This window comes from Amphiura filiformis, chromosome 16, assembly GCF_039555335.1.
Source record: "Amphiura filiformis chromosome 16, Afil_fr2py, whole genome shotgun sequence".
In the NCBI taxonomy this organism is placed as follows: Eukaryota; Metazoa; Echinodermata; class Ophiuroidea; order Amphilepidida; family Amphiuridae; genus Amphiura; species Amphiura filiformis.
In genome coordinates, this window is record NC_092643.1 from 35,805,749 (window position 1) to 35,827,503 (window position 21,755).

The 21,755-nt window shown below is 37.6% G+C and overlaps 1 protein-coding gene across 1 annotated transcript; it reads left to right on the top strand.

The window, feature by feature from the left end:
• Positions 1-1,732: 1,732 nt before the first annotated feature.
• On the top strand, positions 1,733-12,134 carry LOC140135925 (cystine/glutamate transporter-like). The gene is made up of 10 exons (XM_072157599.1): positions 1,733-2,428; positions 4,048-4,173; positions 4,697-4,793; positions 5,295-5,339; positions 5,849-5,972; positions 7,317-7,420; positions 7,743-7,839; positions 8,970-9,119; positions 10,038-10,215; positions 10,654-12,134. The coding sequence occupies exons 1-10, from the start codon at positions 1,972-1,974 to the stop codon at positions 10,716-10,718; spliced, it is 1,443 nt and encodes a 480-aa protein (XP_072013700.1). The 5' UTR covers positions 1,733-1,971; the 3' UTR covers positions 10,719-12,134.
• Positions 12,135-21,755: the final 9,621 nt, after the last annotated feature.

Below are 21,755 nucleotides of genomic sequence, written 5' to 3' on the forward strand. Positions count from 1 at the left end.
AGAAATTGAAAATTTAAATTTTAAGTTGCACGACACTTTTAGATATAACAAAATGCACGATGATCATTTTCGCCACTACGGTAAACACCCCCAGTTGGTAACACTGATCAGAATAAACCATTTAATAGAGTTAAGATCGCCAATTTTGATTTTGGTGTCTAATTATATATTTGCTGACATGACAAATTGACTTGAACAACTTTTAGAAATCAAAATGGCCGTCTTGATCTTGAAACTTCCCAAATGGCCGCCAAAATGATCAGGGGTTGTGCTTAAAATCGGGTAACCCGTTCCATTCAACTCTTAATGTGACTGCGAGTATCTAAGACAAAACAGGTTTGCAAATTAACTTTATTCAAACATTTTCAAATGGCCACCATGGCCACCCAAATGGTGACCAGAAATGCTTGAGTACAATCGATTATATTTGGATTCATTTATGACCATAAAAAAATCCCTTCACTCACTATATGAGCAAAAATATGATTTTTCAACAGGATTGAGATATTTTCGAATGTTGACCCCTGTTTGACCTTAATCTATAATTGTCAGAATTTGGAAGAGGGCAGCCCAAGCTAATTTTGTCAATGCAAGTCAAAACACTTCAAACCCCTTTGTTACAGTGTATACGGAAAACTCTGTCACTCTACTCTGATTTCTGTAGAGGTCATACTGCAGTTCCTATACACAATACACAGTGCTCTCACCATTGACGCGTGACCTCTACAAATGATGTATGTTGGAAGAATGGACACTTGCCTAGTTAACATCACTGTGTGAAAAATAACCAGCCAATATTTAATTTATTCTCCAAACTTCTAGCAAATATATTTCTCTATGACCTAAAATTACAGCTAGGTTAGATGTTCAGAAATGGTCGCACTTTTGTAAAATATGAGTGAGGGCAAGGCATAGCTAGCCAACTCCCCGTGTTAATTGAATGGAGATTTGACCGAAAATATTGGTATCGGACCGCTCACTTCTGAAGGATGCCACAAAAAACGGTACAAGCTACATTTAAATTATTCTATGAAATTCTAGAAAATATAGTTTTGTAACATGTCCTAAATTTTTAGCTAATTTAGGTGTTTGGAGAGGGTCGCACTTTTGTGTTTTAGGAAGGATATGTAAACGACAAATAACACCAAAAATATGAAGAAATTATTTCCAAACTGTGTTAGCTCTACAATCATTATGTTGCTCATTTTCAAGAATGCTGGTTGACAAAAAGCAGGCCATTGTCTCATTTCGTGAACAAAGGTCCACATACCATTGTGTCCTTCCGTTTCCTTTATAATCGGTTACCCAACTGAAGCTATAATACCAGCTTTATTGCGATATCGCACATGCAAAAACAGACACATGTGCACAACCAGAGAAGATCCGATTTAATCAGTTGAGCTGTTTCAATGAGTGTTATCTTGGTTTAATAGCTTTTAATGGGGTTTAAGTCCTGCAAAGGTCGAGATGAATTCTACTGTAGACATGACTGCATCATGTATGAAGTAATATTAGTCAGAGTCTTCATTAGAGGATTTGGTCGTACGAGATCGTGACCACTATTAGTCACACTTGTGCATTTTCTTGAGCTATAATACTTTATAGTCCATGGGACTAAGCAGCGAGGAGATCAGATATCTGAAACTGAATGTATTGTTATGTCATATGAAAAAGATTAGCATTTAAGCATTGGCATCTCTCCATCTTAAACAGACGCAGCTACTGGTGCATGTCTACCAGAACGGTAAACTGCATATCCGTCTTTACACGCTTTTCAATGGGAAATGAACTTTGCTGCTTGGATAATGTCACGAGAGGTTAGCCTTTATTCCGTATTGAAATGTATGTAAAGACGGATATGCAGTCGACCGGCCTCTTACTAATGTTAGACAAACTCTTATTTGACTGAGCACAGGGCCTATCATTTTATGGAATCAACTTCTTAAGCTTTCTTATAAACACAGGAATAAAATGTCGGCTACCTGTGCGAATACACCGTTAGACCGACCAATAGTCCTGAAGCGTCAGCTTGGAGTCTGGGCCTGCATTGCAATGACAATAAGTCCTATTATAGGGTCTGGAATATTTATCTCACCAAAAGGAATTCTTGTCAATGTTAGTGGTTCAGTAGGATGGTCTCTCGTCATATGGATATTATGTGGTGTCATTGCTATTGCGGGAGCTTTGAGTTTGGCTGAGCTCTCCACCATGATGAAGAAATCTGGAGGCATGTTTACGTACATGTTAATGGCTTACAGTAAACTGCTAGCGTTTCTTCTCATTTTTGGTATATTAGTCCTCATAGGACCACCTGCAAATGCTCTCGTGTCGTTAACAATGGCGACCTACTTTTTGTCTCCGTTTGTCTCAAGTACATGTGTCGAAATACCAGGTTCAGCCATCATCCTACTGGCAATAGGTGTCAATAGTAAGTATTTGTGTTTTTTTATATATTTTTTATTTTTAGCTTCAAGAAGAAGTGTTGTTTTTGATAATGTCGGGCATATTATGCTAAAGCGGTCTACTAGGATACGGGAGCGGTCAGTACCTCACCGTACCCTCTCGACAATATGCCTGAACAATTCGAACACAGTCGTCATGCCAAATGCAATCTTTGTTTTTGTACGTATATATCATGAATTCCCAACCTCTCCCAGTTGATTTTCTCCCTGGGATTTTCTGTTCTCCAAAAAGGTTATTTAAATCACTTGGGCTATTCCAGTTGAAATCTATTCATCCCTTGGAAGACACGACCTTAAGTTTCCACACAGGGAGAGTGCATTTTCAAAGGGTTAATATGGTTAAGTACGAACGGTGGGTGACTCTATTTTGAAATCTAGCAACACCCTCTGTGTGAGCATGGTGAGTGAATAAGATCAACTACAATAGTCGACATGAATAGCATTGGATTTTAGTATGTTTTTTACTTGCTCGTACCGTATTGACATGAGTTTTCTCTGAAACAGCAATTTTGTAAAATAAAAGTTGTATAGGAATTAAGTGAATGTGAAAAGGTTCAGATGCACAGTTTGACGCTATAGAAGCCTGTAAAGTTGCATTCATGGTACTTGGTAGCCATGTTAATAACACGGTCAAAAAAACCAAAAAAACCTGCCTACATGTAGTAAGAGTAAACATGGCAAATCGTGATATTAGTATTATTGTTGTGTGCGGTTGAAACGCACTGCATTTGGGCCCCGGGAATTGGGCATTCTGTTTATATCATGGTGTGCATTAATCATGTTACATGAAGGAAATAAAAAAATGCACCTACGTGAAGTGCAATATAGGTCATTTTCCGCTTAAAAAATAGCAAATATACTAGTCAATATTATAATTGAACAATGATCAAAAGATAGGAAAATGAATTATTATGATATCGTTACGTAGCTGCCTCGGATACAACACCCTTGCAGGAAAATAGCTACTGTGTCAAATCAATCAGGTCTATTCATTTAAATCTTTAATCACAACAAAGCAAAGTAATTTCCCCATCTAATTTAAGAGTCTTATAAGAATTGTAACAATTCTTATGTTTTTCTTTATTTTTTGAAAATTCCTTAAATTTTGACAGTTTTTGATTTAAAAAAATGCATAAGTCAAAAACACTTTCTCATCAATACACACATCCTATATCATTTTCAAGGAGTTCTGTGCATGACACCGTAGCCGATAAAGCCACCTTAAAATCACGATAGAATACCTACTGTATGCACCCTACTGACCCAAACCCTAATAACACACCTGGATCACATGGTGCTGTAGATATTCTATAGTTTAATGGGGGAGGGGGTTGGACGGGGGACACGTTCCTCCTGCAAATCCAAATAGAACAAACAACATACGAATAATTGTCCTGTGTATCTTTCTTTTTAGCCTGAAAAACGGCGTGTTTTCTTTTACTCACTAAACATTTCAACTGTAACAGTTTATAATGGACCATTTTCTGCTAGAAGGCATCTCCGAGGAGAAGGTAAATGTATAATAATGCATCTCGATTTAACACTCATCTAACTTTGTCTCTTTTTCATTTCATTTATATTCCAGCTTTGATAGTAGTCCTGAATATATACAGTGTAAAATGGAGCTACCGCTTGGAGATTGTATTAACAAGTGTGAAATTATTGGGTTTGACCATGATCATATTAATTGGTATCGTCAGACTCTATCAAGGCAAGTGCAATTACACCAACCATGGAAGTATTTATTAGGTTACTGACAATCGATCTTGAGTTTTCCGTCGCATAATTTCTGAAAACAAGTGAGGTAACTCTTTCATTATTCATTATTTTTCTGACATTCATTATATGACCCAATACAAGTGTAAAACGCGCTGTTATTTACCGCTCACTCATTCAAAGATGGATGTTTAGCCCAAGTGCATTAATAGTATGCTAAAAGAGGCTGCAAGGTCGGTAGCAAAATTGATGTTTTGGTTTTGATTTTTCGACTAAAAATGCATGGATATTCATCGGGTTTTTTTGTTTTTGTTTTGCAAATAGAACCAGATTTTTTGGTGATTTTTGTAAAATCACAATAATGAATTCAAATGAGGGTCATAAAATTAAGTTAGGGCGGGTGACGGGAAACTCAAAATCGACTTTCATTAGCCGTAAAGAGACACAACTATAATCACACATATTGGGATTACTAGCATGATTATTGAAAAAAATGTGACTGATTTTTCCATTTCCAGGCCACACCTCAAGTTTCGAGGATGCCTTCAGTGGAACTCTTCAAGCTGGGAATGTTGCTTTGGCGTTCTATGCTGGTATGTTTGCATACAGTGGATGGTAAGTCCATAAACCAGTTTCGTCTATATTTGAAGGGCAATATTTGAATTTGTAGGTTCTTTAGAACAATATGCTTTGAAGGATAAGTAACAGATTAAAGATATAAGTTTAGACCACAAAGCCATATTAACCAGTATTATATAAAATGGTATAGTTACAACGGTGAAAGCAGCAGCAACATGCAAACTACCAACACAACCCCAGATAGCAAGACTTCGTTGGCCCAACGTTGGCAAAGGTCGGCATGGTCGCGGTCGGTAAGCCGACGCCAGGCCAACATTGGATCATTTTGGTATGCCAACGTCAAACCAACCTACTATAGCCAGCCAACCTTAAAATGATGGTCGATACGCCAAGTTTGGACCAACGTTGTTGTGTCAACCTTAATGTGGCGGTCGGAATGCTGATATTTGACCAACGTTGGTAAACAGTACTGTTGTCTAAGTCATGAGAATGGTCAATATTCCTTTATTTTCTCATGCATATCTCATTTGTCTTTAGGCAATTGATGCCGACGGTTATTGAAGAGATAGAGAATCCCGGAAGGTAGGGACCCAATCAACTACATGTACTTCTTCTTAGCTTTTTATTAAGTGTACATTTAAGGGCGCTCTATATCCCATGATGAAACAGACCTTTTCAGAGCCACCAATTTATCAGTGACTTTGATTCCAACAAACTTTTTGTGTTTTTCACGAAGTCTCAGCAACATGTTTATTGCTGATCCAATCAGACAATATGCATGTTGAGGTATTCGGTAATGATACCTTATCACCCCTTCATTGGTTCCCACGTTGTACTCGGTCGTCATGAGAAGGGTTAAGGTAAGCCTGAATTCAATCAATTGTCATTGTAAGTGTAAAGAACGCGTGTGTAGCGCGAGAAAATTTTGATTCACCAGCCCTTAATGATATTATAACTCCCCATATTTTTGGTGTAAAAAATTATGACCCTCATACCCTATTTTTGGCATTCTGCCAGTTTATTCATGACCCCTCCCCAGAAAATGACAGCCCTTTAAACCATTTAAATAATATGTCATATCTTTATTTCAGGAATATCCCTATTGCTATAGGTTCGTCAGTGACTTTGGTAACGATAGTATATTTGTTAACCAATGTGGCGTACTTTACCGCCTTATCATCAGAACAATTACTGGCTTCTCCAGCTGTAGCATCGGTAAGTAAGCGTGTTATAGTGGTTGCAGATACTCTATACGGTATACGATACTTTGGTGTATTAATTCTGTACGGTCACAAATTGTCCGGAAGCTCCTACACACCAGCTCCTACACCCCAGCATTTGTCGAGAATATCGCATACTCAGTTTGTGCAAGCGTGTCGAATGTGTGTCATTTTGTCAATTAGCGTATTTTTAGTAATTAATAATACCGTATGGGGTGAGTTTTGACCACATCGATTAAGGGGGTACTACACCCCTGTGGTAAATTTATTACTATTTTTGCATTTTTCTCAAAAATTAATAACACACTGGTAACAAAAGTTAGGTATATTATTGGGGCAAGGAATCCAATTACTACACTGAAATTTCAGTGACTCAAGACAAGCGGTTCAGTAAATGTAATAGGAAATGATGTACATCCTAGCGGTACCTCATTTTCAATCATAAGTATCGAACCGCTTGTCTTGGGTCACTGAAATTCCAGTTCAGTAATTGGATTCCTTGCCCCTATAATATACGTAACTTTTGGGGTGTAGTACCCCCTTAAGACCGTTCTTATTGTAGTCTCGGTCTCAGCCGGTTTTAATGTGCTCATTTCGTGACAAACATAGTGACGAAAGAGCACATCTGGAGCACCCAGATAAAATGCATAATTTGAAATCTATCGGACTATTAATAAACATGTTAAAAATTATAAGTACCGAAGGAAAATACAGATTGTATTTAATGATATGATACTATCGGTTTATCGCAAATTATACTTCTTCAAAACGTAACATGACTAGATCCTCTTGGAATGTTGAAATGACCAGTGATTATAGTTGTATGTTTTGTCCATGCAAAAAAAACCCAAACATTTCATTTTAAATTTAAAAAGCAAGAGTCAACTTTCCGAATCTATTTCATAATATTTATTCACATTTAAGTATTTTGTTATACAAAGATCCTCTTAAAGGAGTATTTCGTGATCCTAGCATCCTCTTTTTATGACATTTTTCAGTAGATATCCACGAAAAAAGCCTATTCCCAAAATTTCAGTTGATTCCGATTTTGCGTTTGCGAGTTATGCATGATTATGTGTATTACACTGCTCCATAGACAATGCGTTGTAATTTCGTTCTGGTGCACCAGAACGAAATTCAAATTTCACGATATCTTTGCAAAACGAATTAATCTGCAAGAAATATTTTGTACATAAACATTATGTAGCCAGAGGTTTCCAGTGATATAAAAATCTCAACTTTTTTTGAGAAAAGTGGGGGATGAGGCTGTGGATCACGAAATGCCCTTTAAGAAGAAATACTATATAAAAAAAATGTTAACTTTTCCCCTCATCAACAGGACTTTGCAAGGACCACTATCGGTGAATGGGCCTGGATGGTGCAAATACTGGTGGGTTTATCCTGCCTAAGTAGTACAATTACTGCTACCTTTGCTGCGGCCAGGTATAAATAATGGTATAGTGTGTTCAACAATAATTAGTCTTCATACATTGTTTAATCAGTCGATACGGCGGACACGATTCAGATCAGATGAAGATTCAAGCAACTTGCTCAAACCAAGCTTATGTAAGCGAGTTGGCTTGATAGTTTTTGATAGAGAGAAAAGAAAGGAACAGAATTGAAAAAAGAGCAAGGAAAAGAAATGCCACTCCAAACAAATCTATGTTCCCTTCCCTATAGTCGATAAATAAGAAATTGGGAATTCTAAATTCTAAATTAACTAAAATACATTATTTTGTTGATCCATGTCTCATGTATTTCGCAGAACCATCTTCGTGAGCGCAAGGGAAGGTCTTACTCCTGAAATTTTAGCAATGATAAGCATACGACGACTAACGCCAGTACCTGCCATTATTGCGCTGGTAAGATTAATAAATGTGTTTTGTTTTTATTGTCTTTTGCTACTCTTTCAATAAGAAGACATTGTTTTCAAATTGATTATATAAAATCTGATCCTATCAGGGCAGACAACAAACAGACAAACAAAAAATATAACATTATAAACACTGTATGTATTATATATAAAAAATAAAATAAAGAACCGTGACCATGGTGACTCTTTAAAATATGCTAAAAGCACTTTGTAACTTGACACTGTGACGGAGTTGAGCGGTCCGAGCGGTAAATCTTTAAGTTACACAGGTATGTGTAGTAGAACAGTAAGGCAATGGAAACGTGTTGTATGTTTCAGCTTGGTGGCAATACTTTATTCATATATAAATCATTTCGATAGCTTTTTCTTCATCTGGACTGGTTCACAGCAAATACCAGACTCCATCTTAAACCAAGACTATCTCTTGTGTCTCAGTGAATTACATCTTGATTCCACTAGGCTCTGAGTATATCATTTAGTTATCGTTAATTGAATTGAATGCTCTTAACTTTCGAAAATGTTGAAAACTATATAGAACTAATATTAATAGGTCAACCCAAAATAAGCTTTTAGCCAATGAGGATTCTCAAAAGTAAGGGGCATCTTTTTTAATAGCCAATCGTATTTATAATTAATATTCATCATGTTTGATTTCTAAGATGAGCAAGAGGTCGAGGAACAATTGTGGACCACTGCCATCCATTGTTTTGATTACTAAGAAATTGGGGGGGGGGGGAATGACGTTAGCATTTCTTTTGTCATCTTAAAACCTTGAGGAGGTTAATAATCCATGAAGAACATTCAATATTATTACTATTCATTTTACTTTTACTTTTCATTTTGATAAACTGAGATCCACCTATAAGCTCTTCGGGTCAACATCCTCTCTTTTTATATAATAGAAATGTAATGCCAAAATCTTGTGTTTTTAAAGAACTTGTGATTCTCGCCAAAGGTGACTGACCAGTTTTGTATCAATTTGGTCTTTAGATATTGTACATCAATTAGAATTTTCACTTTGATTATGTCACAGACACTTTTGTCCTTTCATTGTTGGAGAGATCTTAATGTTATGTAAAAATTAAATTCCATGAATATGATTTTTTTTTTTACCAACAGCATGTGATTACCTTATCGATGATGGCATTCAATGATGTTTACGCTCTACTAAACTATCTTAGTTTCTCAACCTGGCTCTTTACTGGTATTGTCATCAGTATAGTCCCATATTGGAGATGGAAATATCCTAATATAGAACGACCATATAAGGTAGGATATTAGATAAAGACGAAGATGACGCCGAAGAATTAGTAGAAGATTCATTCATTAATTTATTCATTCATTCATTCATTCGGCTGCGAAGCAGGCGACTACAAAGTTTCTCCATGTATTACGATTTGAAGCCAAAGTGATAATGGCATCTGGCAGTAAAAAGTTGTCGAAGTCCCCCAACAGTGTTTGACAGAAGACAAGTAGGAGGTTCTTTGCCTCCCAGGCCTTCTTTTACCATGTAAAGGGGTGTAGAGAGCATGTCTTCTGCATGGTTCATCTTCCTGCATCCTCAGGATATGTTTTAGGAATCGTAGTTGACTAGTTGTTGTCATTTGGCAGAATTGATAAGAGGCACAGTGTTGGTGATGGTATTGATCCTTTCATTACTAACATGGTCAGTGCGCTTGATATTCAGCTATCCTGTAACATGATGTTACATGAAGTAGAAGATTGCAGCCTGAAATAACATGTAAAGGTTACTACTATTACCTACTTGTTATAGACATTTACCAATCAAGAATTCTTACAAAATTGTCTTTGCTTTCTTTGTCTCAAAAACATCAATTTGTTACTTGTATTTCACCTGTATTTCACAGTCCATTCAATGTCGTTGAATTAAATCCTTGATTAAAATTATAAATCAATTGAAATCAAATAATCAAATCACTGGGAGACGGAAACACAGCTCCATCGGGAAAACATTTTAAAGTGAAATCAGAACGAAAAAAAATGAACATTTAGGTCAAATCAATTAATGCTCTTTCTCCTCTATTATATAATCGGGATCCAATTCTCAGTGGCCGGGCTTTTGACTCGGAACGCTGAGGCGGCGGAGAGGAGTGGGATGTTAATGCAGGCAAAGGTTTTGTGGAAGAAAAAAGTAACGTGTCCCTTCTTTATCCCTGTTAATTACAGGTTCCTATTGTTTTTCCAATCCTGTTCATTGTGTGTTCCCTGTTCGTCACGTGTCTATCATTATACTCGGCACCGAGGGATTGTGGTACAGGTATCGGTGTATTGCTTATTGGAGTTGTAATCTACTTCATTTTTGTATATTGGAGGAACAAACCAATGTGGTTCAACAATGCTGTGTGTAAGTTACTTACGTATTTTGTATCTATTCACTAGTGGCATTCAAGGTCCGATCAATAAAACTATTTGAGAATTTATCATATTGCACTAAAAGAGTACAAAAATACGTGATGCAACCTAAACGTGGCACATAACTAGACAGTGGCGGCGCTACGGGGGGGGGGCAAGGGAGATTTGCCCCCAACATTGTTCTTGCCCCCACACACTTTTGAGGCAAAAAACCCAAATCACGTAAATATCAACATAAATTTACCAATTTTGCCCCCCTGAAATTCACTTTGCCCCCCGAAAAATATTCCTGGTGCCGCCACTGTAACTAGAACAACCAAATTATGCTGTGATGTTAAAAGTGCACAAAATTTGTTGCACGTCCTTGTTCAGAATCTATGTAGAAAACAAACTAATAAGTTGTTTTTTATTTTTATTTTATCCTTTTCAGCTCATACGACGCATTTCTTTCAAAAGATGCTGATGGTTGTTCACCAGGAAAAACCAACGTATTAAGTGGGAAATGCATGGGAAAAAACCAACTGAACATAGTCAAGAATAATGTCTTGCAATACGAAACAACAGTACAACTGACGTATGTATCATATGCCCTTGTATCAATCTATTCAAAATCCCGTCACATGGGAGTGATTTTGAATAGATGTACGGGTGTATGATACGTACGTTTGAAATCGCAAGCTCTCTATTTTTGATGTTGTGAATTTATTTTGTAGTCCTGGTGAATTATGAAATGAAATAGAAGAAAAATACTTGTATATAAACATCTACCAAAAATTAATTACCTCCTTTTATGAATGACCATTATTCCACAAGGTTGATCGTATGCAAAATTTGGGAATATATTTCTGGCAATAGGATTTTGCTGCAACTTTCAAATCTTGGGTTACTTAAATGTACGCTGCGGCATCAATATCGGGACCATTCCAATTCATAACCTGTTCAATTGTCAAGGCGTCAGTATTTTAATTGTAAGCCCATCCACTTTTTTTTTATCTCGAGATCCTATTTTCGTGACTTAAGGGGGTACTATACCCCTCGAAAAGAGGTACCGCAAGAATGTACCTCATTTCCGATCATATATACTGAACCACTTGTCTTGAATCACTAATATTCCAGTGTAGTAATTGGATTCCTTGCCCCAATAATATACATAAATTTTGTTACCAGTGTGTTATTATTTTTTGAGAAAAATGCAAAAATAGTCACAAATTTACCACAGGGGCGTAGTACCCCCTTAAAGTTAGGAACTCACGCACACGCGCACATGTTCGTGACTTCTTGACTTCGAAATTGTGTTACAATCGCCATCATTTGATAACTATTATGATGGCGCTTGTAACACAAACTCTAACTTAACGGGTCGGGCAATTTTAAATCGATTTGCGAAAAGTCTTTTGATACGTTCATTAATTTCTCAAAAAGTAAAAATCGCAGTTTAACAAATAACGGTTCAAATGAAAGCCATTATTGGGGGCTAATTGTTGTATCACTATGAAAGACCTGACACCAATATAAACATTCGTTTCGGGGACCCAAGTTCATGGTCATTTTTGCCCACGCACTTTTTTACAGATGGCCTGGAATTTCATATTTCGGTATCAGCGATTGCCCAAAAAAGGTGGTATGTTTTTGAAAAGCGTTTCCGCTTGGAATGTAGATAGTTATTGTTGCTATTACTGTTCACGATTTTAATTTATGCAATTTTTAGCCGACAATTTTTAATGCATTTTACACACTAGAAATGTCGCTGGCATAAATACCGATATTTTTAACAGTATCGTTTTTTTAAACCAAAATACCATCCACATTAGTTCCCAATACTTTGACGAAACCATAGATACTGAATCGGACTGCAGGTGATGAGCAGATTTTAAACTAGAATTAAAAGAACCAGCGTAGGCCCTCTCAAAATGTACTTTTTTTAAATATGGCGTTGTGATAAAAAGTTTAATTTTGGACTGCTTTTTCCTTGTTTTTTATAACAAGAAAATGCTTTACATACCCCAAACTTCTCACATAGTCTTGGCTCAATGTCCGTTACTTGTTGGTATTATTAAAATTAAACGATTACTTTTTACCGCAATGTTTTCCCACGCTTTCGATATCACATTAATGACAAGGTTATCCTAAGATGTGTGAGACTTTCTGACACTATATTCACGGGTTTTCTACTAGCTATTCAAACATATGACAAATTTGGCTGGTTTGCTATAAGCTAAACCATTTTCACCCTGATGTGGCAATGACATCAGTACTGTGTGAATTTCATTACACTCGCTAGCGTTCGATCAAAGCGCTGGTGTACACACGCACGCGCTTAAAGACGCCGCATAGATGCGCGAGCGAAACAGCTGTTTCAACGCGTTGACGTCACTGCCACTGTGCCACATCGGGGTGAAAAATGGTAGGGTAATAGATGACTATGAAAACTCAAACTCGTCCCCCGATAAAGGTTGACAATTGAAGCAGGCGTCGGTTTAGCGAACTTTGCCTGTTTAATGCGAGTACAAGCGCCGCCCGGACTGTGAAGGTTTCCGCACACCGAATATGGGTTTAGCCTATTTAATGGCCTCTAGGCCCTATGATTTATTTTTCGAAAAGAAAGCCTAATCCTGGAGCCTAATCAATTGAGAAGGGAATGGATTTTGTCACAATAATATCAAAATTAATACTTGTCGTCCATCATAACAAGAAGGAATGCATCACGATTTTTTGATATCCAGCTGTAGTATTTTAATTGATTTACACTGAACATGGAGCTATAATATCTCTACTATATAGCTTCATATGCACTGAACATTTGCAGACCGGCCTTCTCCATGTAGCGAATACCACAAGCGAATATTACAAGAAATAATAAGCGCTACCTCCACGACTTTGATGATAAAATATTATCTTCAACCTCACACCTATTGACCTCTCAAAGAAAGGATTATAATAGAATCCCTGACCTGAAGCAACGCATTATTAATGAGTCTCTGAGGGACTAGAATACTTTTATGGCTGAATGAACAACGTCTAGAGATCGGAAGGTCGTGGGTTCGATTCCCATGCCGGCATATATATTCCCTTGCTTTTTTTTTTCAAGTTGGGTGCCGGTTGGGATTTGTATTTATTTGTTGTCATGTTTAATTGTAACACTTTGGGTTGGTTAAACTGTTCATTCTTTCGTATTAAATATATTCAGTTTCCTCTCGTAGCGAGCAATCGTTCCCCATTGTGTTTATTTGTTCTTGTGCAGGATGCGTATCCCCATTACCTACTTTACCTTCATTTAACCCATTTTCGCATTAATTTTTTCAAACTAAAATTGTACACAATCATGACAATGATAGTGCCAGAATGGTCCACCAAATGGCTTCAATTGGGCCTTCAGTTTGCAAAAGTTTCTCACTTCTGAGGGGGGCATATCCCCCTCAGACACCCCCCTGCTTTCGCCCTTTATTCTGCTTTGGACACCCGACACTTAATGTTTACAGAAATAATTTATACAGTTAAAAATAGTGAGCACTTGTCCACGAATGGCTTTAATAGCTTCATTTCACCAATTTTCGGCTTTTTCAAACTCAAATTGTACACAATAATAGTATACCAAAATAGTCCATCAAATGGTTTCAATTGGGCATTCCGGCCATTATTTCGATTTTTTACATCACCCTGACTGCCCCCCTTTCAAAATCGTTCCGCCGCCGCTGTCTTCCAACAGGTCTAAAGCCGATTTCTAGTTGGCTATACAGCTGGTATTTTGGGATTCTACGATCATCCATTCGGCTGACATGTCCAAGCCATCTCAAGCGTCTTTGTGACAGGAGTGTGAACATGCTTAAGATGCCAGCTTTTTCCAAGACGGCTTTGTTGGTGACATGATCCTGCCATGTGATGCCTAGGATACGTCTGAGGCAGCGCATGTGGAAAGCATTCAGTATCTGTTCCTGATGTGCATATAGTGCACATATCTTGCTTCCATAGAGAAGAATGCTGTGTATATAACACAAGCCTGATACACCCTCATCTTTGTGTTGATGGTTAGCATGGTGGTTTCTCTCTTTGAGAGACGTGCCATTGCAGTAGATGCCTTGCCAATGCGTATGTTCAAGTCTGCGTCAAGCGATAGATTGTTGGAAATTTTGGAGCCAAGGTATGTGAAGACTTCCACCAATTTCAAGCATTTTTAAATGCTTGAAATTGGTGGAAGTCTTCACATACCTTCACATACCTTGGCTTCACATACCTTGTCTTCACCTGCATCAGTATCAAAGATTAAAATATTTGATACTGATGCAGGTGTAACACTGGCATCCTGAGCCATAATGTTTGTCTTCTTCAAACTAATTGTCATGCCAAACTCTCTACATGCATCTGCAAAGCTGCTGATGAGTCTCTGTAGATCTGCTTCAGACTTTGCTGTCAAAGCCACATCATCAGCAAATAGCATATCTCTGATCAGGACTCTCTGCACCCAGTGGCGGCACCAGTGGGGGGGCATTGTTGGGGGGGCAAGTGAATTTCAGGGGGGGGGCAAATTCGACACATTTTGCACAGAATTGCCTCAAAAAGTGGAAATTTACCTAATTTTGGGGTTTTGCCTCAAAAGTGGGGGCAAATGGGGGGGGGGGCACCTTGGTCTTTGCTCGTATACGTGAGAGGTTAAACAGGCCTCCATCACTTCTTGTGTGGAGACACACACAATTCTCTGATGAACTGAAAGCATGCGCCCGTAGCAGAGAGATAAAGATACCGAAGAGTGTATAGCAAGCACACATCCCTGCATCACTCCACTCCTGATTTGGAAGGCAGTTGAGGAGGAGACGTCGTACTGGATAGTGCCATGCATACCTTCATGGAAGGATATGATCATCTTGAGCAGCTTTGGTGGGCATCCAATTTTCTCGAGTAGTGTGAAGAGACCTTTCCTGCTGACTAGATTGAATGCCTTTGTCAGGTCGATGAATGCAAGAGCGCCGAGCGGTTGTCTCTGTTCCCGAGAAGTTTCTTGAAGTTGACGTACGGAGAATATCATATCGATGGTTGACCTCCCAGACCTGAAGCCATGCATCACATTGTGATTCAAGATAAACGCGCTCATCTAGCGTCTGCAATTAGGAGAGAGATACCCCGGTAGTTGTTACAATCGCTGCGGTCACCTTGTTTTTGTAGAGTGATACTAGTCTCGCATATCCTGGGGTACCATCCCTCCAACAAAGACAGAGAAGCTCATGAAGGTGATAGAGTCGAGAAGGGGTGTATTCTTGCCTGCTTTGATGACCTCAGGAGGGATTGCATCTTTTCCTGGAGCTTTGCCACTAGATGGAGTCAATGGCCTTACACGGTTCTTCTAGGGAGGGTGGGTTATCAAGCTCTTTAATTTCAGGCTGCCTTTTAATGCTGTTCAATGCAGCTTCGGTAACAACTTTCTCCTGGGAATAGAGCTCCTGGTAGTGCTCGACCCATCTTTCCATCTGTTTGCTTCGGTCTTTAATGACAGCACCATCAGACAACTTTTTCTGATGCCTTCATACATACCACGGACATTGCCACTGTTGACATGCAGTTTGCAAGTGTCTTTTCGAGGGTGCACTCTTGTAATTGATGAGAGCAGGTCGTTTAGCTTCAATAACTGTTTCCATCTCCAATAGCTTCAAACCAATCAGGATTTTGTTTATTTCTCTTGCCAAAAGTCTCCATGGCTGTGTTATTATAGTATCTCTAAGGAAATTCCATCTCTCCACGGTGGAGGTTTCAGGACAGTCCTGCAGGGATCGTTCTATAGATTTAGCAAAGTGCTCGCACATGGCATGGATTGATCATCCTGTGGTGTTGATACGTGGACGCCTCTTCTGCTTAGAGTGATGGATACGTTTTGGCTGCAGAGGCCTACACACTTTGCTGCTGACCAATGAGTGGTCTGTATTGCAGTCGGCATTATGGTAGCTTCGGGTGATGTTCACACAGTTTAGAGATGATCTTCTGGTGCTGATGAGGTCCAGCTGATGCCAATGGTGGGATCTGGGGTGTCTCCAAGACACTCTGTGACATGGTTTTGTACCGAAGAAAGTGTTGGTAATACAAAGGTTGTAATACGAGCATAGCTCAAGCAGTCTTTGTCCATTTTCATTAATTTTACTTACACCAAAGTGTCCGAGACAGCAGGGCCATGCACCGTGATCTGAACCTACCCGTGCATTGAAGTCTCCAAGTAGGAATAAGTCCTCACTAGTGGCTAAACTTCTGATGGCTGAGACCAGTTTCTCATAAAACTGATCCTTGGTCTCACTAGAGGAGCAAAAGGTAGGAGAGTGCCCTGTTAAATGGTTTATTCTGATCAGTGTTACCAACTTGTGTTGTTTAATTACTATAGTGGCGTAAACAGTCCTGTATTCACTATTTATAAATAGCAATATATAAATTCTTGATAGAGACAAATGGAGGTTGCCATTATGGCTGGGCGCCAGTATGTCTGGAGAGTTGACCTCTAGCACAGTGGGTGGTCTTCAGCAACTAGTCGCTCAAAATTTGGTGTGTTTTACCGAATAAAAACTATTATAAAATGAATGGCGCTCGGTAAATTTTAAAACGCTTTCGGTAACTTTTCTCTAAAATCAGTTTCTCATAACATATGTAAGTTACAGGATCCCCCAATCTTCAGATTTTTGGCACATATCATTTTTGTGAAAATGCATGAATACCGACATCTTGTTTTCCTATTCATTTGTATGGAGTGAATGCTTATCTAGATACTCTTTGGTGATACGATGTTGTGTAATGGCTGCGCCCATGTACCTCATAGTGATATATAAATAGCCATTTATAAATAGTGAATACAGGACTGGTAAATGATTATCAAGTCACTTTTTTGATATAAAAATGATAGAATGCTTTAGGGTTTTTTGTTTGTTAGTTTTTTAACGCACCTGAACTTCGGGGATGAAGGTTGTAGAAATCGTAGATCATTTTCATTTGTTTTAAATCTCTTTACCAATGTTTACAGTGAGTTTTGTAAGTGGGAGATTGTTTGTAGCCATTTCCGTAATAGAAGTAAAAAATAAGTTGTGCATATTACCATGCTTTGGGCCAAAATATGATAAAATACCAAATACCAAAATGCACCTTAATTTTGGTCTAAAATAGTCTGAAATTAAAATCACCATTCATTTCAGAAAAGCACATTATATAGCGCACCGAAAATATGATGCTTACATCAACGTCAAGGGCGTAGTCTTCTGTTCAATTTGCTTGTTTTAATCTCGAGATATGTTTAGTTAACAACGAAAGGGTAAAATCACAATTGTGCCACTTTTACTAGGGAAGATCAAGAGGACTGTACATGTAAATCAATGATAAATCAAAAGAACGCATCAATTACACAACAATAAAAATAGTTTTTACTGTTTTATCATGATACAGGTATTATATGATTCTCTTTTTCCACTTAAAACAAATTAATAGAGAAATAGATATTTCGCATTCTGCTGTAACATTAAATACATGTGCATGTCAATGATTTGTGACCGTACAGCACGAATGAGCCGTAAATTCCCTAAATTGTATTCCGAGTAACAGCGTAACATGTGTACGAATGTCGTATTCAATGTCGTTGAAGGAGCAAAGTTTAACAAACTATAACCCCGCTTCTGGGTATCGTTTGAAGTCAAATGATATACCATTTTAAAGCTTATGATGTATATTTGTTAAACATGAAATAAAACAAAATTGACCGGGGGAGAAATTTACGGCTCATTCGCCGTGAACGGTCACATTTTATTATGGTAGGCTATACACTGTTTTCTTTGTCACTCAAGACATGTTAAAAGACAAACAAATATTGCACACTTATTGGTTAATGAGCGCATATTACTTGTTGTAAGATAAATTAGACAAAATTAAATAATGCATGCTCGCTGATGTTGATGCGTCTTATGCACGACCCCCGAAAGGGGGAGTGCATTAGACGCATTAACATCAGCTATCATTGATTTGAGCAGCCCTCTTCCCTAGTAAAAGTGGCACAATTGTGATTTTACCCTTTCGTTGTTAATTAAACATATCTCGAGATTAAAACAAGCAAATTGAACAGAACAAACGGCATTTGAGAGCCAAGACTGCGCCCTTGACGTTGATGTAAGCATCACGTCACATCGGTATTTTCTAATTGCCATAGATGGCGCTTTTCACTTGCACAATTTATTTTTGAGACAGGCTGTACAGTTCTTTAGGTATAGGCAAAAAGGTCAAAGATCACATTTTGAAGTCCACAGTTGTTCACAATTGACAAGTGCTCCCATTTGTTATCCAATGGTCATTGGGGGAACAGGGTTGTGTGCCCCCAGTCAAAAAATTACAGTTTATATACAAAATTCAAATCTGGAAAAAATATGTTGAACTATATTCTTTACATTTTTTTATGTTCTTTCAAGTGAGTTGCGTCTGAATGGCTGTGTGCTGTAGCTCATTTTCCCTAATTAAATATGCAAATTAGTTAATTAATATGCTTAACATTAATTGAGTATTTTTTGTTTATATCAATTACTTTGTACCAAGTTTTAAATATCTATGATCTTCACACAAAAACCGATTACACCTGTCTCACCTTTTATAAAGCAGGGCCAAATTTTTACGAGCTGCATAGTCAATAAGATAACAATAATGTTAATTGGACCACTAAGTACTTACCTTGGAGACAAACAACTGGGTGAGAAGGAAAACAAGAAACAATTATATTGAGGGTTTAGGACCATACACTGCAAACCCAAAGTGCCTATATTTCAGCAGATCCTCTAAAATTGGTTTGGCAGTAACAATGAGGGATTAATTACTAAATATAGGCACAAATTTAGACCACTATTTGGGGAGTATACAATCCAGAAGATCAGACCTCCAATGTAGTCTGATAAATAGACTCAAAATTAGACACTATAAGCCCGAAACAGCATAGGGTGCATTTTACACATGGGTGGTTCTGGAATAAGAAGCAAACATGGGTAACATTATGGGCTCTTATAAATAGGGATGACCATCATAATTTCATGTTGCCCCTTTTGCTACAAAAGATTGGTCGATTCTGGAAAGAACTCATCAACAGAAGTATTTTGGTGGTTAAATGGTCAAAATCGGTCAAAAACTTTTCGAATTATGAATTTTCAAAGTTTCCCATTCTGACCGGTCATTGGAACGAAATAAATTGACAAAGTCTAAATATAGCAATGTGAGCAAAATTGGTATAAGCATATATTTACCTTTTTATATTTCTTTATTTTAATATATATGCAAACATGAAACAATCATATTGTGAAAGTATCAAAGGGTTTCTTATGAAATGGCACTTTACTAGTCAATAGCATTAAGTATTTCTTCAAACCGAGGCACTGAAATCATGCTTTAGAAAACATTTGCCAAAAATCATCCATAATGGCCAAAGTGGCACAAAATCAAAAGTCCAGGTGAACTTTTTTTCCACAACAATATACACTACACATAAGAAAAATACTAATGTACTACAAGGGATTTTCAACATAGGAATCCAAACAATCAAGTACCAACATGCACAGCTTTATCCTGATATCACTTCTGGGGTTTTAACAAAATGTTTAACCTCTATTGTGATTGGCAGCAGCATAAGGTATCTCTTTGATAGCTGATAATACCCAGCCATTCAGCAAGTGGCTAATAACAGACCTTGATAGGCTTGAATGAATACTGTCATGTGCTACAAAACCATCACATCCAGGGCTTGGTCACTCCATATGCTACAGAGAGCACAGTACTTTAACAATGGAGTGAAAGACTCATTATTGATTAGGCGCGTATTTTAAAAGTACAGCTCCTGTGCGTGTATAGCAGCAAGTCAGTGCAGATGGTATAAATATAAGAAAATGTTTAGGGTTGAGATCAGGTGAATAATACAACAAATGAGCATGAAACTTCACATTTATGTTCAGAAAGGTGTCTATTTAACATGATTCGAAAGGTGTTTGGAAATTCCAAAGGGAAGCTGGTGATTTAATTTTTAACTCGAGATCTACTTGTCCGTTTTTTTTCCTTTTTACAGAGGGTATGATAGAGGTAATAACAACAACTCTGCCAAATTACAGCTCAGTAGGTCAAGGTGTTCACCTGATCTTTTTCATCTGAATATTTTGTGCCATTCTGAGCAGTGCTGCACTGGGCCACTGGCAATTAAGCGCACTGTGGCGATTGACCAATTTTGACTCACACTTACAGAAAAACCAAATAAGTTATGATGCTGTTATTTGCAGGATAGTTACAAAACATAATTGGCATTAACATCTCCAATTTTTACAGAAAAATTATGAAAAACAAAAGAATGAGCTCAATTTAGAAATGTCTGTGCAAGCAGTGCACAGTTGAGCTCCCTGCATGTCTATGGGAGTGTTCTAATCAAGTTGATGGTTCATTGGTCATCCCTATTATAAATCATTGCAAAGGAGCAATTTCCAGTTCAGTGAATTGTTAGCAAACAGTAAGCATGGGTTTCAATGGTGATGTTATTAATAGTATTATTTGAGCAGTAATTTTACATATAGTTGTACAACAATCAACATTGAATAATAGTTAGTGATCTTCAGAAAAAGTGTATAACAAACCAATTGGGAGGGAGCTAGCAGACCATGAATGTGTCTATAATAATTGTTTCCATAAGTAATTTTGTCCAGTATCAGATTAACAAAGGCTAATACTCTATTCATACCTAATCTCCAATACTAGAAGTTTTGCTGAATTAAGACGTTCTGGGTTTGCAGTGATAGCTGCTCCATAGACATTTGGGTTATTTCTGCATTCTATATTGTACACATTTTACACCTGGCAGCTATTGCAGATAGGGTTTTCTTGCCCTAAACCCCTAATGTGTACTTTATCTCTTATATACAAAATTGTAAAAACACATCTAGGTAGCGTTTATGCAATAGCTGTCAAGTGTTTCATTTTTAAGATTATGTATAGGGTAGCTATTGCAGATACGACCTTCTCGATATAATTACTTTCACAACATGTTTGCCTGACCTAATTAAGTGTATTTAATTAGCTCTCAGTTTATTTGCTCAGTATTTTATGACTGCTAAGCCTTTATAGTTGTTTACCCCCCAAGACCTCCCAATTGGAAAAAATTACACATTATTAGCACATAGCAGCACCATTGAGTTATTAGTTAGCCTTGGTGCAATATCTATGGACTTGCAAAATGTATGGCAAGCAACACTGAAAAGCAAACATTGAAGCTGCACGGAAGCAACACAATTCAACATCTCTTTTACAAAATCGCAAGATCAAGGAGTTTGAACAGTGTTTGTAATATGATCAGCACCACAAACAGTCTGTAAAGGAGACTATTCTATGAAATTTGGTAACAATTTTCGTAACAAAATGCTCCAAAAATCACACTTTCCGTCCGAATTTTCCTTGCTAAATAAGTAACAATCATGTACGATCATGCAAAGATCGCTCCCTCAAATTACCAGATCCATTGCTCAAACGATGTAGCAAGAGAAAGTAAAAAACATAGAGAAATCCGGACTA